Source organism: Stegostoma tigrinum, chromosome 6, assembly GCF_030684315.1.
Source record: "Stegostoma tigrinum isolate sSteTig4 chromosome 6, sSteTig4.hap1, whole genome shotgun sequence".
NCBI lineage: Eukaryota > Metazoa > Chordata > Chondrichthyes > Orectolobiformes > Stegostomatidae > Stegostoma > Stegostoma tigrinum.
This window is the reverse complement of record NC_081359.1, coordinates 79,671,828-79,689,855: the sequence shown is the minus strand read 5'-3', so window position 1 is coordinate 79,689,855 and position 18,028 is coordinate 79,671,828. Positions and strand designations below refer to the sequence as shown.

General features: G+C 40.4%; 1 protein-coding gene across 7 annotated transcripts in view; it reads right to left on the bottom strand.

Moving 5' to 3' along the window:
• LOC125453689 (microtubule-associated tumor suppressor candidate 2-like) overlaps positions 1-18,028 on the bottom strand; it is a 403,189-nt gene that overhangs the window by 88,662 nt on the left and 296,499 nt on the right. For all 7 annotated transcript variants that reach the window (XM_059646692.1, XM_059646691.1, XM_059646695.1 and 4 more), the window contains one exon: positions 8,151-8,249. In XM_059646692.1, the coding sequence (XP_059502675.1) occupies positions 8,151-8,249 (99 nt within the window). The remainder of the gene's footprint in view (positions 1-8,150; positions 8,250-18,028) is intronic.

The following is an 18,028-nucleotide window of genomic DNA, read 5'->3' as shown; positions in this document are numbered from 1 at the left end:
TGTAAATAGATTGACTGATTTAAAGTTATTTCCAGACCTGATGTGCTGAATATTCAAATAAATATATTTGATGTCAGGTTTCTTTTAATCAGCAAATAACTCTAATAATTAAACATTTCTTAAACACTGCATTATCACCCCAGAAGAAATTATTAATATGCACCATGAAGATACCTGGAAAAAAAACTTTACAGGACCTGCTTTGAGTTGAACACAGTTGGAAATAGATTTCATAAAAAATTGCATGGTTTTCTTTCTGCATCACTTGCCTCTTTAAATGGTTTCAGAAACAAATCTTTCTGAAAGTTAGTACCCTATAGAAACATTGCTTTTATATCAATTGATCTATTTCCAAGAACATGTGGAAAAAAAGAGCTAAACAGGTTGCCAGCATTACTTTTCCAATTGTGGGAGAATTGAATTTAATATCTGTATCAATCTGTATCATTAAAACTCTGAGTAACTAGCCTCACTAGCCTTATAAATCCCACCTGCAAGGACTTATTTCAGTGTCAGTCCATTGCAACAAGATTAGCTTTCCCATATCCGATACTTTAGAACGCTAAATTCCTTCCAGTACCGCTTCCTTTGTTTTGTCTCTCTTATTCAGTTATTAAGTTCTTTGGTAGCCACTAAAACTTTTCAGGTGAAGAGCAAATCTTTTTCTAGTTATATTTTACAATTGTGTTGTGGCCCTTATTTCATTGCATAATTTATTCAGGCTACATCCTGCATTTGTACTTCCATGTTTTTCAGGATTACTGTTGTAAGATTTCTCTCTTACATGGTCATAGGCCATTTCTCCAATCTGGGAGTGCTTTCTAACAGGAGTGTCACTCTCAGACCTGTAATTAGATCATGCACTGCACTGTCTTGCTTTCCAATCTTTTAGTCCATCTACCAATTCATAGACCTAATATAAAAATGCTGGAGATACTTAACAAGTTTGGCAGCATCTGTGCAAGGAGAAACAGAGTTAATGTTTTCTGTCTAATATTACTTTTCTTCAGAACAGAACAGAATTCTGAAGGATCATGAGATACGGGGTCTTCGATGCTCAAATCTTAAGATTTTGAAATTAATCTCAATTAAACACAGGGAATGAACCTGAATAGTTTGATTGTCATGTTGAATAGCTACTGTCAAAGATTACCTTACCACGTCTTCTTTCTTTCTTATTGCTGTCTTTTTTGTAATGCACCAGATTTCCTGATTTGAAATCTACCTTGGTTAGACATCTATGGTGCCTTAGAACTCTCCCAGACCTTACCTGAATTCCTTCTCCTTGCATGTAAACCATTCAAATATGCAGATAAAGTGGAAATGACTGCAATATTTTCTCGAACAGCAGAACGGTCTCTCAGCTCAGACAGCAATTTGGTATTCTCACCATAGATTGGCTGATAGGGATTAGATCCCACAACCAACAATTCCAGTTTGGCTGATCTAGTAAGATTTTATGAAACATTTCATCTCTTACTGTGCGATTCCTTTCAGAGTCTCTTGTAGAAAGGACCCCGTTAAGTAATGGTGTTCATGACCAAAGTATTTGTGTTCTCACAGGTCTCTAAACTCTTCATTAGCAAATTCCTCTCCATTATCAGTCAGAAACTATAACTGTGGAAAGACTAGCTCTGGCTGCCATGTCAATAAAATGCTGAATGAAAATATTTGTCCTTTTTCTCCATACCTTTTTCTGTATTTCCTGACTTCCTGATTCACTTCTTCTATGAAAGCTTCAAATTTAATATTATTATGAACTTTACTTCGAAGGATTGTGGACACTTGCATTGTTTATTAAGTTGTCAATGAATGAAGAGCAGAAGTTTTATTTTATAAGGCACAGTAGTCTTGGAAGTCAAATATCTATGGTAAATGCTTGTTTACAGCCTGCCCGAGTTTCTGACTGTCAGCTTTCAAGTTTATTTTGGAGTTTGTTTGAAACAATTGTCGACCAACTAATTGAAGGAACAGAGCATCTCCCAGCTTCACTCGTGAATCTAGATAAAATTCTTCTTGTGAAGCCAGACTGCTCTCTTGAAATGAATCCTGAAAAATCCTCATAAAAATATTCTCGTAAGTTTAGGAAACTGGGTTGCCTGGGAAAGCTGCACTTACAAAGGTCCCAGGGATAACTACCTATGTTTGGTGACACTCATTGATAAATGTCAGAATGGTAGAATAACAGCCAAGAGACGTTTCACATATTAGCCCTTTCATCTTTGAGAATTAACATTGGCCACCATTATCACTGGCCAAAAATACTTGAGGAACTGAGCAGGTCTGACAGCAACATAGTTAATATTTTGAGTCCAACATGACACTTCTTCAAAATTTGTGGACCAGTTCCAAAGAGGTCTTACTGGACTTGAAATCTCTCCCCAAGAGGCTTATTGAAATTTTTTTCCCCATTTTTATTGACCAGATGTGCTTATTTTTCCCCTTAAAGTGGATCTTTACATTGCTGGTGTGAATGGGTATGTAGCTTTATGTGTGGTTTGGGGTAATCAGGAGTGTTGATATTTGTATTTCCATATTTCAAACTGTTTATTAATTAGCTCTACATCTTTTCCAAAGATGTCTTGGTTTCCTAAAAAAAAAACTCTGTTGTTTCTTAAAGAAACCTGTTCAGTGGATATTATTTTAAAATGAATATAGACAAAATAAAAATATCTATTCGGAGATATTCACAACATTTACATTTATATTGTGGCCATTGTAGTAGGGGATTAATGAGAAATACAGGGCACCCCTCCAAGCCTTGGTCATAATAATGAAGGTTGAATACACTTCATCACATATTTTGGCAGCATTTTTAACCCTTGTCAAGTCAGGTGATTTCTTATACAATTTGCTTTTGCTTTTTGTCGCCCCCTCCACCCGCGTCTCTCTGATTCTTAGCATCTAATACCACTAATATGTCTCTAGCACTTTGATTAAAACTTAATGATACCCTGTTTGAGTAGACTGCAAATCCACTGACTTTCCAAAAACAACTACCTTATGTCCAATCAACTGTTCCATGAAAAATTTGATTTGTACTTCTTTTCACGAAAGGCTTGCTCAACAGCAAAGATATCATACAATCATCATAGAATCCCTACAGTGTGGAAACAAGCCATTCAGCCTCTCCGAAGAGCATCCCACCCAGACCCATTCCCCCACCCTTGCATTTTCCTTGTCTAAGTCGCTTAACCTAAACATCTCCCAGCTTAACTCGTGAATCTAGATAAAATTCTTCTTGTGAAGCCAGACTGCTCTCTTGAAATGAATCCTGAAAAATCCTCATAAAAATATTCTCGTAAGTTTAGGAAACTGGGTTGCCTGGGAAAGCTGCACTTACAAAGGTAAACCTAAACAGAGTTGTGAGAGCATGGAATGCGTTGCCAGCAGCAGTTGTGGAAGCAAGGTCATTGGGGTCATTTAAGAGACTGCTGGACATGTATATTGTCACAGAAATTTGAGGGTGCATACATGAGGATCAATGGTCGGCACAACATTGTGGGCTGAAGGGCCTGTTCTGTGCTGTACTGTTCTATGTTCTATGTTCTATCCCTGGGCACTATGGGCACTTTAGCATAGCCAATCCACCTAACCTGCACATCTTTGGACAGTGGGAGAAAACCGGAACACCCGGAAGAAATCCACGCAGACAAGGGGAGAACATACAAACTCCACACAGACAGTGCCCCGAGGATAGAACTGAACCCGGGTCCCTGATGCTATGAGACAGCAGTTCTAACCACTGGAGACTGTCAGCACTGATCAAATGGTGTACTCCAAATATTTTGCATGAATCACCATTCTTTTTAATGATTTCAATGTTTTGCCATCACCAAACCTAATTGAAGTACAACTATTATAACTTAACTTTGCAATGTTCCTCACTGCCAAGTAAATCCAGGTAATATTTTAACCAATTGTTACCACATACTGTTGAGATGCAACCAAAATCTAATACAGCACAGCTGAATGAGTTTGTGGCTTGTCCTATTCATCACCTGAATAAAGCTCTTTGTGACTCGTATAATTCCTTCTGATCAATCATGATCATCTCTTTCAGCCTCAGAATTCTCACATTGAGCAACATTTCAAAGATTCTCCCTTTCCATTTTGGGCTGGTAGTTGCATAGTGATATTATGAAACACATCTTAGCACCCGTTAACTGTTCCCTAAGCACTTCAGCAGTTCATTTATATATGATGACTGTTCTAATTCTGCCTGCTGCTGTGATATCCAGTTCTACTAAAGATCGTTTACAGCATCTTTCTTCCTAGTCTATAGCTCTTGCATTGAGCAGACACAGGCTTCAGTGCAGCATAATCTTGAAATGCAGCTGTCACTAAGTTTTCTGTTCGTTGTGACATTATGGAATGTGCTGTATATTGCACCAAAACTGCCAGAAATGACTTGTTGCTCAATTTTTTTTATGTAAGTGAAATAGGAAATGTATAGCAACATGGAAAAGCCAGCATAATGCCTCTCTAGAAATGATCCAGCATACATGCTGAGATAAACAGCTATAGTTCCAAAGGGTCAGAAAAGATGTCTCGGGATGTCCAGTGGCTGGTATTCAACTTCATACTATTTGTTATATACAAAAAATAAAGAATGAGTAATTACCAATTAGTGGCAACAGGAGGACATTTTTAGCCGGGGGTGGGGGTGGGGGGGGGGGGGGGGGGCGGGGAGGCCTGCAGAGTAGATGGGCCAACAAGCGTCAGGGCTGACCTCCCTGCCAACCCAGACTTAATCGTGAAGCCTGGCTCTGCTCTTTTTCAGGCACTATCAGCAGACCCAGCAGTGGCCACCACTTGAGCCTGGCAAAGCTGGGATACAGAGTTGCTGACCAGTCTGATTGGTGGGACTTCTCTGCAGATGAGGTCTCTCATTGGGTCCATTCACGTTAAAATATAGTTGCAGGGCAACTGTTTTTATAGTGGCAGGCTTACGATGAACTCTTTCATTGGTGAGGTATCCTGTAAAATCCAGTGTCTATTCTTCATGTCTCAGGTCCAGGCAGTAAGTATTAAATATTTGCTATGCCATGCATATTTAATGCTTTTGCTTTTTGTCAAACATTGGAATCTAATGAAAACAAAATACAAGTGTGGTCCTTGAGGGACCAGGCCGTATATCTGTGATATTTTGCTGGACTGCAGAATGGCAGCTGATCTGACCAGCATATAATAAGTTCCCTTATAGTTTGAAATGGTTGACCTAAAGAGCTGCCATTATCATTTAAGGAAACCAAACCTGGAAAACTGTGAAAATTTAATTAACAAGGAAGGTAAAGCTAGATCCCAAAGCACTCCTGGATATCCACAACACAAACATCTTGGTTGCTTACTGATTTGTTTGCTTATCATTTATGCTTGAAGCCACTGCAGGCAGAAAAAAAATCAGGCTCTATCCCACGTAAACTCTGTAATAACAGCTACATTCTGAACTCTAATGTGGTGCACTAACCAAGAAAGTTGGTAATGGAACTTTCTTCTGTTTCTACTTTCCACACCTCTAAATCTGCTTCTTCATCTCTTATGTAGAAGTAGCATTGACATTATGGTGCAAACCTATTCAGATGACTGTGGTCAATTTTAACCTTCCTTACTACACATTGAATAATATTCAGACCAGAACATGAACTCGCTTTGTAGCAGTGCTAATTGAGAATATTTCTTTTGCTGAATTTGTTGTAATATATATCAGGGTCATCTAAATAACAGACTCATTTACAACAATATATTTATTTACAATTTTTTTTATTCTTCCTATTATAAATTCAAGTTTTTTATGCACATTTCTGTTAAAGGTCATGTTGAAATGCCTCCCACATAGCTCCTCAATAAGTAACAGTTTAACTCCAGCTAAATGTAGTACTAACTTTGTAAAGCATCATGACTTCATCCTTGGCAAAACAACAATAGATAATGGTTTTAATTTCTATGCAACATAGTCAAGCAATTCAAAATTTCCATTGTAATGCAAGAATGTGCCAACTCTTTGAAATAACAACCTTTTGTTTTTACAGAACTACGTGGGGAGACTGGTATGCTCATTTATCAAACTCCTGGGAGGGACCATTACTTGCCAATTTAAAGCAACTTTTAGATCAAACGTTGAATCAAATTGTCTGATATAGCTATCATATTTAACAATATGTACATTAAACAATAAAAAAGCTCTCAATGTTCAAGCATAGACTTTGAAGCTGTTAACTTAAATTTGAGCCTTTGAATGTATATCACAGCAGCTAAGTTACATTGAAAACTCTGCAGAGATCGAAAACACAGGAAGTATCCATACAATGATCAAGCAGATGGTGCTAAGAAAGGTATTGTAAGAAGAGTTGACATTTTGTGTTAGAACTATTTTTTAGACGTGTTTACAGTGTTCATTGCTTTCTACAGTTTTATCCTAGCAAAGCACAGTATTTCTGGGAAATAAATAGGTCATTTGGCCAGAGACGTCCAGGGTGGGGTTTTGCTACACAACCCTACTTCACCTGATTCCATTCTCTTTGCTTCTTTCTCCCATGTATGTTGTATAAATTTACCCAAAGAATATACATGCTATTCACTTTAACTAAGCACTCAATTCTCCCACATTTCTTTCATCATGCTACTGTCAAGAAATTGAACAGCTCTCAACCCATGTCATTCTTGAGGTGGTTTAGAGATGTTCTTTAGCAAAATGCTTCTACATATTTTTCCTGTTCTCTGTTGGGTGATCAGAGGAGTGGTACAAAGGTGCTCCCTAACTCTGGTGAAATAAATGAACCTGCTGTCAATGTGCTTTGAAAAGAAGACATGAACAGGTTTGTTCTGATAAAATAGTCCAACTGGGGTTTTTCTAAACTATCATTGGAAGACAAGATCAAGTTTGTGATGAAAAGATATTTGTCTATTGAATGTCCAATGTGATGGTTTTGCAGCGTCTTATTATGAAGTGGGACTATGTAGATAGCTTGTAGCAACGATTATACAGCATATAGAATGAATAAACTTACTTTTAATAGCACTTATGCCTTTAAATCTCGAGGTTCAAATCCTTATTCAGGGTTTGACCACTGAAGTTAAAGCTGTTATAAAGTTAGGGCTGAGGGTGTGCTGCACTGCGGAGATGTTGTCTTTTAAATGAGGTATTAACCAAGTCTCTATCTGCCTGTTTGAGGGCATATTAAAAATTCCATAAAGCCACTTTGGAGAAGAGCAGGGGAGCTCTTGGTGTCCTGGCCAACGTCTATCCGTGAGCTCACATCACACAAAAGAAGTCACAGGTTATCCGGTCATTATCGTATTGCTTTATGCGGGATTTTGCTGTGCAGAGAGTAGCTGCAGCGTTAGGTATTTTACATGGACGATTATATTTCAAAGGTATCTCATTGGCTGTATGAGAAGTCTAATGCCAAATAAATGCAAGTCTTTCTTTTCACAGGCAAAGCTTCAGTAGTTCTTTGGCTAGAGACAATGACCCAATTGTTTCAAGCTTCCTGATCATGAATTCTTGACCCTGAGTAAGATGCAAAATGCTGGCGCTTTAACAAACCACTTGAGTATCTGCAACTATTTCTAATGATGAGGATAAGCTCTCTTTCCCAATGAGTTCTAACTTTGTTTAGAGGCAACACAGGCAGTTGGCAGAATACTCAGTGGCTGTGCTAACCTGTAATCTCCCCACAGAATGTCACTGACACTCCAATAGTGAGAAGCTACAAGATAAAAAATTGTAATTAGATGATCGCCTGGGAGAGATTCAAGCTTTTGAAACTGGCAGTATTTTAATGAGATGTGGGATGCGTTAGAGTCAGAAAACATCATAATACTGATAATTCGACAGCTGCAGGGCTAAAAAAAAGGTAAATGGATGAAGAGAAAAATGTAAACTTATTTTTACCATGAGAAACATTTAGTGATTATTTTTAATCCATCTTTCCTGGCAATGAGTAATTTGCTCTACAATAAAATATGAAAAAATAAGATACTGTAACTATTAGGCACATGCCAATGTTAATAGAATGTTTTTACAGCTAAACATCTAGTATCAGTATAAGAGGTTATGTCAGACACAAGTCTGCTACACTTCCTGTTAGTCCTTTTTTTTCTAAGAATATGTTACACTACTTAAGTGATACACAAACATTCCTTACCTGCTGGGTGAAGCTTGCTGGCAGGTGTGACATGCCTTTTGGGTGATGAAGTCACAGGTTTTGGAACATCGTGATCTTTGTGAACTTCTTTCTTCCCTGCTGTTTTGGGAGTTTAAGAATTAATTTATCAGACAGTGTCACTTTCACATTCAAATTCTTAGCTAATGTAACTTCTTTCTCTCAAACGATGGTTGGCAATATTTTTAGAGGTAGCAAAAATTCATGCTTAATAAACATTCATGCAGCTGGAAAGTGATAAAACTATTGACATGCCTTGAAAAAAATTTCACATCAATGTTTTCAACAGTTTCAGCGATCTCATTTGCACTGAAGTTATCGAAAATAATATATTATCTGGAACATCATATATTTTTGTCTAAAAACAAAGTGTATTTTTTCAACCTTGAAAAATCTTTCAGATTAATTGTTCTCCATCTAAAATTAAGGGCCTTAGCATTATTTTTGGTTTGCAGGAAGAATAACCTAATCCATCAGCTTTGCTGTATTTTTGGCCACTGTTGCTCTATTACATGCAATTGAATAGATACTGTTTTCATCAGTCTTTACTTTCCCAAAATAGAGCAGTTTGCTATGGCATAGAAATTGAGTCTTATTAACAGACCACCACGGGATGCACATATTACATTTCTGTTTGTGCAAGAGGCATTTTAGCACAGACTCACAGAACAATGTTAGAAAATTGATAGAAAACATTAAATGTATCATTAATATATATAAATATATCCGAATATAAAAAAATCACATAATTACATTACATAGAACTGACAACAAATATCTGGCAGACTTTGTTTGCTCTTTTTAAAGACACAGGTTTAAGAAACAAACATCATCAGGTTTGACAGTCATAGAAATGGGGTTAAATAAATGTATAGCATTTTCAAGTAAATTAGTTTTTGAATTAGATTTCAGGCTTTGCTGTATTTTTTGATAATCCCATGTTGGATTACAGAAATTTAAATTTGTCTGGAACAAGTTGAGACAGATTCTGATTCGTACAATTTAAATCTCAGTCCTATGCGTGAAGAAGCTGTCTTATTTTGAAAGGAGGGACCAGGATGCTAAGATATAAGAGCAAAATTATTGATCATTTGGCCTATCAAGACTGCTCCACCATTCAATGAGATTAAGGCACATCTGATAATCCTCATCTCCACTTTCCTGCCTCTTCTTTTTACATGATCCTTGATTCCCTTACCAATTAAAAATCTATCACAGCCTTGAATACCCCAAATGAAACATGACAGCCCTCTCGACTTTGATAGATCTGTGCTCTGGTCCTGTCTCTCTCTCACACACACACACACACACACACACACACACACACACACACAGTCTCTCAGCATCTGTTTTATCATACTCCTAAGAATCTAGTATGCTTCAGTAAGATCACTTCTCATTCTTCAAAACTGCAATCTCCTCACATAGCCATTGCTCTATGCCCAAGATAAACCCAGTGAATCTTTCCTGGATTGTATATTTTTCATCGAATAAGGGGACCAAAACTGTTCACAGAAATTACTGGCAAAGCTCAGCATCTGTGAAGAGAAATCAGAATTAATGTTTCAGGGCTGGAGATCCTTCCTCAGAATTGATGGTAGATAGGAAAATATTGGTTTATATGCAGAAGATAGGGTGGAGCGGGTAAGGAGTAAATGACAGGTGGAGGTAGAGGCCAAGTGAGAGAAGACAGTTGACTGACAAAGAAGTACATAATGATCTGGCTCAGACAGTGAAAAGATGTTAATAGAGACCGTTAGTGACTAACAATAAATAGTGTGTAATGGCAGACAATGTGGTAAGCCATACTCAGGAAGGGTCACTGGACCCGAAATGTTAACTCTGCTTTTTCCTTCACAGATGCTGCCAGACCTGCTGAGCTTTTCCAGCAACTTTGTTTTTGCTCCTGATTTACAGCATCCACAGTTCTCCCTGGTTTTGTTTATATGATAACAAGGCCTGGTGCGTGGATTGGGTATGGGGTGGTGAGGGCATGAGAGAGTTCAGGCCCTCAAACTATTGAGTTTGATATGGAGTCTGGAGGGCTGTAGGGTCCTCCAGCGGAAAATGAGGTGTGGTTCTTCCAGATTGCACTGAGCTTCGTTGCGACACTGCAGCAAGCCTGAGGCAGAGATGTTGGCCAGGGAACTGGGTGGTGTGTTAAAGTGGCAGGCAATTGGAAGCTCAGGGTCTTTTTTGTGATCAGACAGAGATGTTCTGCAAAGCAGTCATCCAGTCTACACCTTGTTTCCCCAGTGTAGAGGAGACCACGGTGTGAGCAGCGAATGCAGTAGACTAGATTCTGGGAAATGCAGGTGAAGTGTTGCTTCACCTGGAAGGTATGTTTGGGCCCTTGGATACTGGGGAGGGAGGAGGTAAATGGGCCGGTGTTGGCACCTTCGCCGGTTACAGGGGAAGGTGCCATGGGGCTGTGGGAGTGCTGGTGGTGGCATCTCACTGGAAGTGGCAGAAATGGCATCTGATGATCTTTTGGATGTGGATGTTGGTGGGATGGTAGGCAAGGACAAGGGGAACCCTATTGCTGTTGTGGGAGGGAAGAGAGGGGGTGAGACCAGAAGTGCGGGAGATGGGTTACACAAGGTTGAGGGCCTTGTCCACAACGGCGCTGGTGAATCCTCAGTTTACGAAGGAGGTGGGCATTTCGGAGGCTCCTTTTATGAAGTTGACCTCATCGGAACATATGTGACGGAGACGGAGGAACTGGGAGAATGGGATGGAAGTCTTTACAGGAAGTGGGGTGTGAGGATGTATAGTCTAGGTTGCTGTGGGAGTTGGTGGGTTTATAGTGGATATTAGTGGCCAATCTATTCCCAGAAATGGAAATAGAAATGTCGAGGAAGGGAAGGCAGGAGTCAGAGATAGACCCCAGGTGAAAGTGTGAGCGGGAAGCAAAATCGATGAACTTTTCCAATTCCAGATGAGAGAGGGAAGCAGCGCTGATGATATCACTGATACATCATTGAAAGAATTGTATGTGGGGGCCAGAATAGGACTGGAAGAAGAAATGTTCCACATATCCCACGAAGACACAGGCATAACTGGGGCCCATGTGGATACCCATGGCCATTTTCTGACCTGAAGAAACTGAAAGAAGTGAAAAGAGAAGTTGTTCAGGATGAGGGCCAGCTCAGCCAAGCAGAGGAGGATGTTGATGGATGGAGACAGTTCAGGCCTTTGCTCCAAGAAGAAGCAAAGAGCCCCGAGACTATCCTGGTCCAGGGTGGATGTGCAATGGGACTGTATATCTGTGGGAACAAGGAGGCAGCTAGAGCCTGCAAACTGAAAGTTCTGAAACTGGTGTAAGGCATCAGAGGAATTGCAAACGTGAGAGGGCAAGTTCTGGACCAGGGGAGAAAAGACCAACTCAAGGCAGGAAGAGATGAGTTCTGCGGGGCAGGAGCTGGCTGAAACAATGGGCCTGCCCGGGCAGTCCTGCTTGCAGATTGTCGAGAGGAGCTGTGCGGGGCCAGGGACTGTCAGCTTGGAGGCAGTAGTGGGGAGCTCACCACTTGAAATGAGGTTACATAGAACATAGAACAATACAGCACAGAACAGGCCCTTCAGCCCACAAGGTTGTGCCGACCATTGATCCTCATGTATGCACCCTCAAATTTCTGTGACCATATACATGTCCAGCAGTCTCTTAAATGACCCCAATGACCTTGCTTCCACAACTGCTGCTGGCAACGCATTCCATGCTCTCACAACTCTCTGCATAAAGAACCTGCCTCTGACATCCCCTCTATACTTTCCACCAACCAGCTTAAAACTATGACCCCTCGTGCTAGCCATTTCTGCCCTGGGAAATAGTCTCTGGCTATCAACTCTATCTATGCCTCTCATTATCTTGTATACCTCAATTAGGTCCCCTCTCCTCCTCCTTTTCTCCAATGAAAAGAGACCGAGCTCAGTCAACCTCTCTTCATAAGATAAGCCCTCCAGTCCAGGCAGCATCCTGGTAAACCTCCTCTGAACCCTCTCCAAAGCATCCACATCTTTCCTATAATAGGGCGCCCAGAACTGGACGCAGTATTCCAAGTGCGGTCTAACCAAAGTTTTATAGAGCTGCAACAAGATCTCACGACTCTTAAACTCAATCCCCTTGTTAATGAAAGCCAAAACACCATATGCTTTCTTAACAACCCTGTCCACTTGGGTGGCCATTTTAAGGGATCTATGTATCTGCACACCAAGATCCCTCTGTTCCTCCACGCTGCCAAGAATCCTATCCTTAATCCTGTACTCAGCTTTCAAATTCGACCTTCCAAAATGCATCACCTCGCATTTATCCATGTTGAACTCCATCTGCCACCTCTCAGCCCATCTCTGCATCCTGTCAATGTCCCGCTGCAGCCTACAACAGCCCTCTACACTGTCAACGACACCTCCGACCTTTGTGTCGTCTGCAAACTTGCTGACCCATCCTTCAATTCCCTCGTCCAAGTCATTAATAAAAATTACAAACAGTAGAGGCCCAAGGACAGAGCCCTGTGGAACTCCACTCACCACTGACTTCCAGGCAGAATATTTTCCTTCTACTACCACTTGCTGTCTTCTGTTGGCCAGCCAATTCTGTACCCAAGCAGCTAAGTTCCCCTGTATCCCATTCCTCCTGACCTTCTGAATGAGCCTACCATGGGGAACCTTATCAAATGCCTTACTGAAGTCCATATACACCACATCCACAGCTCGACCCTCATCAACTTTTCTAGTCACATCCTCAAAAAACTCGATAAGGTTTGTAAGGCATGACCTACCCCTCACAAAGCCGTGTTGACTGTATTTGATCAAGCCATGCTCTTCCAGATGGTCATAAATCTTATCCCTCAGAATCCTTTCTAACACCTTGCAGACGACAGACGTGAGACTTACCGGTCTATAATTGCCGGGGATTTCCCTATTTCCTTTCTTGAAGAGAGGAATTACATTTGCCTCTCTCCAGTCCTCAGGTACGACTCCAGTGGAGAGCGAGGATGCAAAGATCTCCGCAAGTGGCGAAGCAATTGCATTTCTCGCTTCCCAAAGCAGCCGAGGACAAATCTGATCCGGGCCTGGCGACTTGTCAATCTTAATGTTTGACAAAATTTTCAGCACATCAGCTTCGTCTATCTCTATCCATTCCAGCATGCACACCTGCTCTTCAAAGGTTTCATTCACTACAAAGTTGGTTTCTTTCGTAAAGACAGAAGCAAAAAACTCATTTAGGGCTTCCCCTACCTCCTCAGGCTCCACACACAAGTTCCCTATGCTATCCCTGATCGGCCCTACTCTTTCTTTGACCATTCTCTTATTCCTCACGTAAGTGTAAAATGCCTTTGTGTTTTCCCGGATTCCTTCTGCCAAGCCTTTCTCGTGCCCCCTCCTGGCTCTCCTCAGACCATTTTTGAGCTCCTTCCTTGCCTGCATGTAATCCTCTAGTGACTGTAGTTGATACAATGGCCTGAAGCGTCATGCTGGGGTTGGTCCAGAGGAAGATAGGAGGAGGTATCTAAAAGCTGGCACTCAGCCTCTGCAATCTAGAGGTTAATACGCCAGAATACAGCGAACCAGATCGTTATCCACTCCTTTATCTGTCCAACTGTCTTCTCTCTCTTTGGGTTTTATCCCCACATATCATTTGGTCCTTAACCTCACCCCACCCTATTTTCTCATATAAACCAACATTTTCCTAGCTACCCATCAGTTTTGAGGAAGGGTCACCAGACCTGAAACGTTAACTCCGATTTCGCTCCACAGATGCTGCCAGACCTGCTGAGCATTTCCAGCAACTTTGTTTTTGTTTCTGATTTACAGCATCCACAGTTCTTTTGATTTTTATGCCCAAGTGGCATTCCAGTAGTTACAAGCTACCATCCTGAAAATGAACCTTATTCAAACTCTCTGCCTTTTATTAAGTTAGTCAGTTTTCTATCCATACTAATAAACCACCGCTAACACCATAGGGCTATTTAATGAGATGAGTCCACGTGCACTGGCTCATCCAATGCCTCCTAGAAATCCAAATATATTACAATGACTGGTTCCCCATTATCTCTCCTGTTTGCTAGCTCATGAAAGAATTCTACAGCATGTGTCAGACATGATTTCCCCTTCCTGAAACCATTGTTATATTGTATGTTTCTAAATGCTCTACTATTATACCTTTACAATTTCCCAATAACGGATGTTCAACTAACCAGCCTAAGTTATCTGTTTTTTGTCTTCTTCCCGTTTCAAATAAAGTTGTCACATTGGCAGTTTTCCGATCCTCTGCGACTTTCACAGAATCAAAGAATTCTTGGAATATGCAGTATCATAGCATTATAGAATCCCTATAGTGTGGGAGCAGGCCATTCAGCCATGCAAATCCACAGTGACCCACAGACGAGCATCCCATCCAGACCAATCCCCCTGCAACTCTGCATTTCCCATGGGCAACCCACTTAGCCTGTACATCCCTGGATATTATGGGCAACTTAGCATGGCTAAGCCACCTAGCCTGCACATCTTTGGACTGTGGGAGGAAACTGGAGCATCCAGAGGAAGATTATTTCACACGTCACTCTCTAAGGGGTCTATGTTCATTTGACCTTTTTCTTTCTTCTTAACTGTTTTAAGAAGCTCTTACAATCCTTGTTTTTTGATATAAATTGCTGGTTTAGCAACATCTCCAACCGAGCGGCCCTCATGTGGATCTCTACGGAGGCCAAAGCATTGAATGTTTTTAAAAGGGAGTTAGATCTAGTTCTTAGGGCTAAGGGTATCAGGCGATATGGGGAGAAAATGGGAAAAGGGGAATTGAATGGGTTGATCATATTGAATGGTGAAGCAGGCTTGAAAGCTTAAATGGCCGACTCCTGTACCTAATTTCTATGTTTCTATTCTCTAAGTTTAATTGCTCCCACTTTACTTTTTTAATGTGTTTTTAAAACTTTCCCAACTCTGTGCTTAATGCCATTCTCTGCTGTATTGCATATACTTTCTTTCAATTTGATGTTCTCCCTACTCACTTAGTTCACCACATTTGATTTATTCCTTTCGTAGAATCCTTCTTCCTCACTTTGGCATATCTTTGTTGTGGGCCATGAGCTATTTTCTTAAACATCTGCTGTTGTTCATCAACAGTCTTTTCTGCTAACCTCCTTTCCCAGTCCACACTAGCCAACTTTGTCCTCTTTCTCTTTATTTAAATGTAGCATTGTTGCTTCATACACAACTTTCTCTGTGTCAACTGAATGCTAAACTCCATCATGTTATGGTCACAGTTTCTTCTGTAAACTTTTACACTGACATATTTCATTAAACTGTCATTACCGGGTCCAAAGTATCCTGATCCCTAGTTGGATCCACCACATATTAGAATCCTACAGTACAGAAAGGGGCCACTCGACCCATCATGTCTTTACTGGTCCCAAAAGAGCTACGTAGCTAGTACCATTCTCCAACCCTATCTCCATAGCCCTCTAAATTCATCAGTCTCAAATATTTATCCAGCTCTTCTTTTTTTAAATGTAATCCACGTTCATCAATCCCTCAGGCAGTGCATTTCAAATACTAACAACACTGTGAAGTTTCTCCTAGTCTTACTCCCAGCTCTCTTGCTGACAAACCTGAAACAGCTACAGACAGATTAACTAGTGGAAATAGAATATCCTTCTTTACCCCGTCAAAAAATTGTTCATAATTTTGAACACCTCAATGAGGTCACCACTTAATCTTCTCTGCTCCAAGGAGAATAAATCCAATTCCTCTAACCTTTCCCTATATTTAAAATCTCTCATTCCTGGCATCATTCTAGAAAATCTGGTTTCCACTCTCTCGAAGGATTTAACACCCTTCCTTAAATAAGGTATCCCGAATTGAACACAATACTCCAAATGTGGTCTAACTTTTGATTAATAAAAGGTGTAGCATCACTTCCTTGCTTTTATACTCTATATCTCTTTTTATAAACCCCAAGAATCCTATAAGCCTTCTTAACAACTGTTTCAACTTGCCTGGCCACCTTCAGAGAATTATACACATGAACCCTGAGTTCCCTTCGCTTACTGTACTCCCCCCAAAGTTGCACCATTGAGCATCTATGGTTTCTCCATGTTTCTTCTATCAAAATGGATTTTGTCACATTTCTCTGCATTGGAATTCGTCTGCCAAGTTTCTGCCCATTTGGCCAACTTGTCAATATCCCTCTGAAGCTGCTCAGCATCACTCTCACAACTCACTATTCTCCTTAGCTTAGCATCATCTGCAAATTGAGATTTTGCCCTCATACCATCTCCAAATTGTTTATAAAAATCTTATGTTTTAGCTAACTTCTCATTCATACTGCCAAGGAGCCATCAATCCCAAAGATTTCTAATTTGCAAATCAACCTATCATGTAGCACTGTATCAAATGCTTCAAAAAGAACAAGTATACAATGCCCACAGCATTACCCTCATCCACTGCCTTTGTCATTCAATCAAATTTGTCAGACATGAACTGTGCTTGACAAAGCCATGCTGATTGTCTAGTCATAACTTATTTTTCTCTAAATATATATTTACCTTATCCAAAATTATAGCCTACACCAGTGTGCCCCAATTGACATCAAGTTGACAGGTGTGTAGTTTCCTGGGATATCCTTTGCCCCTTTCCTAAACACCATCACACCTGCAAGTTCCCAAGACTGATCATGTGTTCAGAAAGGCCTACAGGATTCTGTCAATGGCTCAGAGATTTGCTTCCTTAGCTCTCTCAGCAATCTAGGATGCATGCTGTGAGGAGATGGTGACTCCTCTACCTGAAGTGCTGCTTACCTTTTGAGCACCTCTTCTTTACGTATCACTGTATTGCTTAGTTGCTCAACACCCAAATTTCCAAATACATCATCATCATGATGTTCTAATTTGGTGCAGACAGAAGTAAAATACTCATTTAGTATCACTGCCATGCCTTTTGTTTAGGTAAGCAGCTTACCTTGCTTGTAACTTAAAGGCCACACTCTATCCTTCAAATACATTAATAGTAAAATATTAGTGAAGAACATTTTACTATTTCTTTTAGTGTAGCCTGGCATCCTTTCCTCATGCCTCCTCTTACCTTTCTGTATTTTAGCGTTAGCCTGTCTCTTGCATTTGAGATACTCTTCCTGATTGGTATCGCTACTATTATTCCAGTGTGTATCATTTACCTCCTTTTTCTTCCTTATTTTCTCATCAATATCCTTATTCAATCAAAGTACTCAAGGTAACTCTCCCTAATACATTTTATAAATTCTTCTTTTAGCTACCTCTATCAATGAAGGCTAAGGTTATCCATGATTAATGTAATCCCTATTTTACATGCCCTCATTACCATAAAGACCAGTTTCTCCTTCCTCTTGTCTTTTCTTCCTCTGGCTCACATAGATTCTAGGTCTTTCAATCCCAAGGTAATTTCTTCCTATCACACTTGGCGCATTTTGTAGATGAGGCTGCAGGTTCCTAATAAACAAACTGGCTTGGAGCTGTGGTCGCAGAATAGCTGATCTCTTCCCGTGGGATCAGAAAGACTAACTCCTGTTTATACCTTCAAATGATCCTCGAATTAGATATACCAGAGGGTATTTTAACTGCAGAAAAGGTGGCGATTTGGTTCAAATGTTGATCGCTGAAGTGCTAAATGCTGAATCCTGATTCTTTGGTCTGTGCAGCCCACCGAGTTTCACTTTAAAAGGAGGCAAAGTGGATGGGGATTAGATATCCACACCCAAACTACTCCTACAAGGTGGGTTGGCACAGTAACTACTGTAATAGGTTAAGAGCCTCACTTGTATTGGCCACTTGATATTTAACCCTGGCCGAGATTTCCTGGACTGTGGGGAACACATCAGCTGAGCT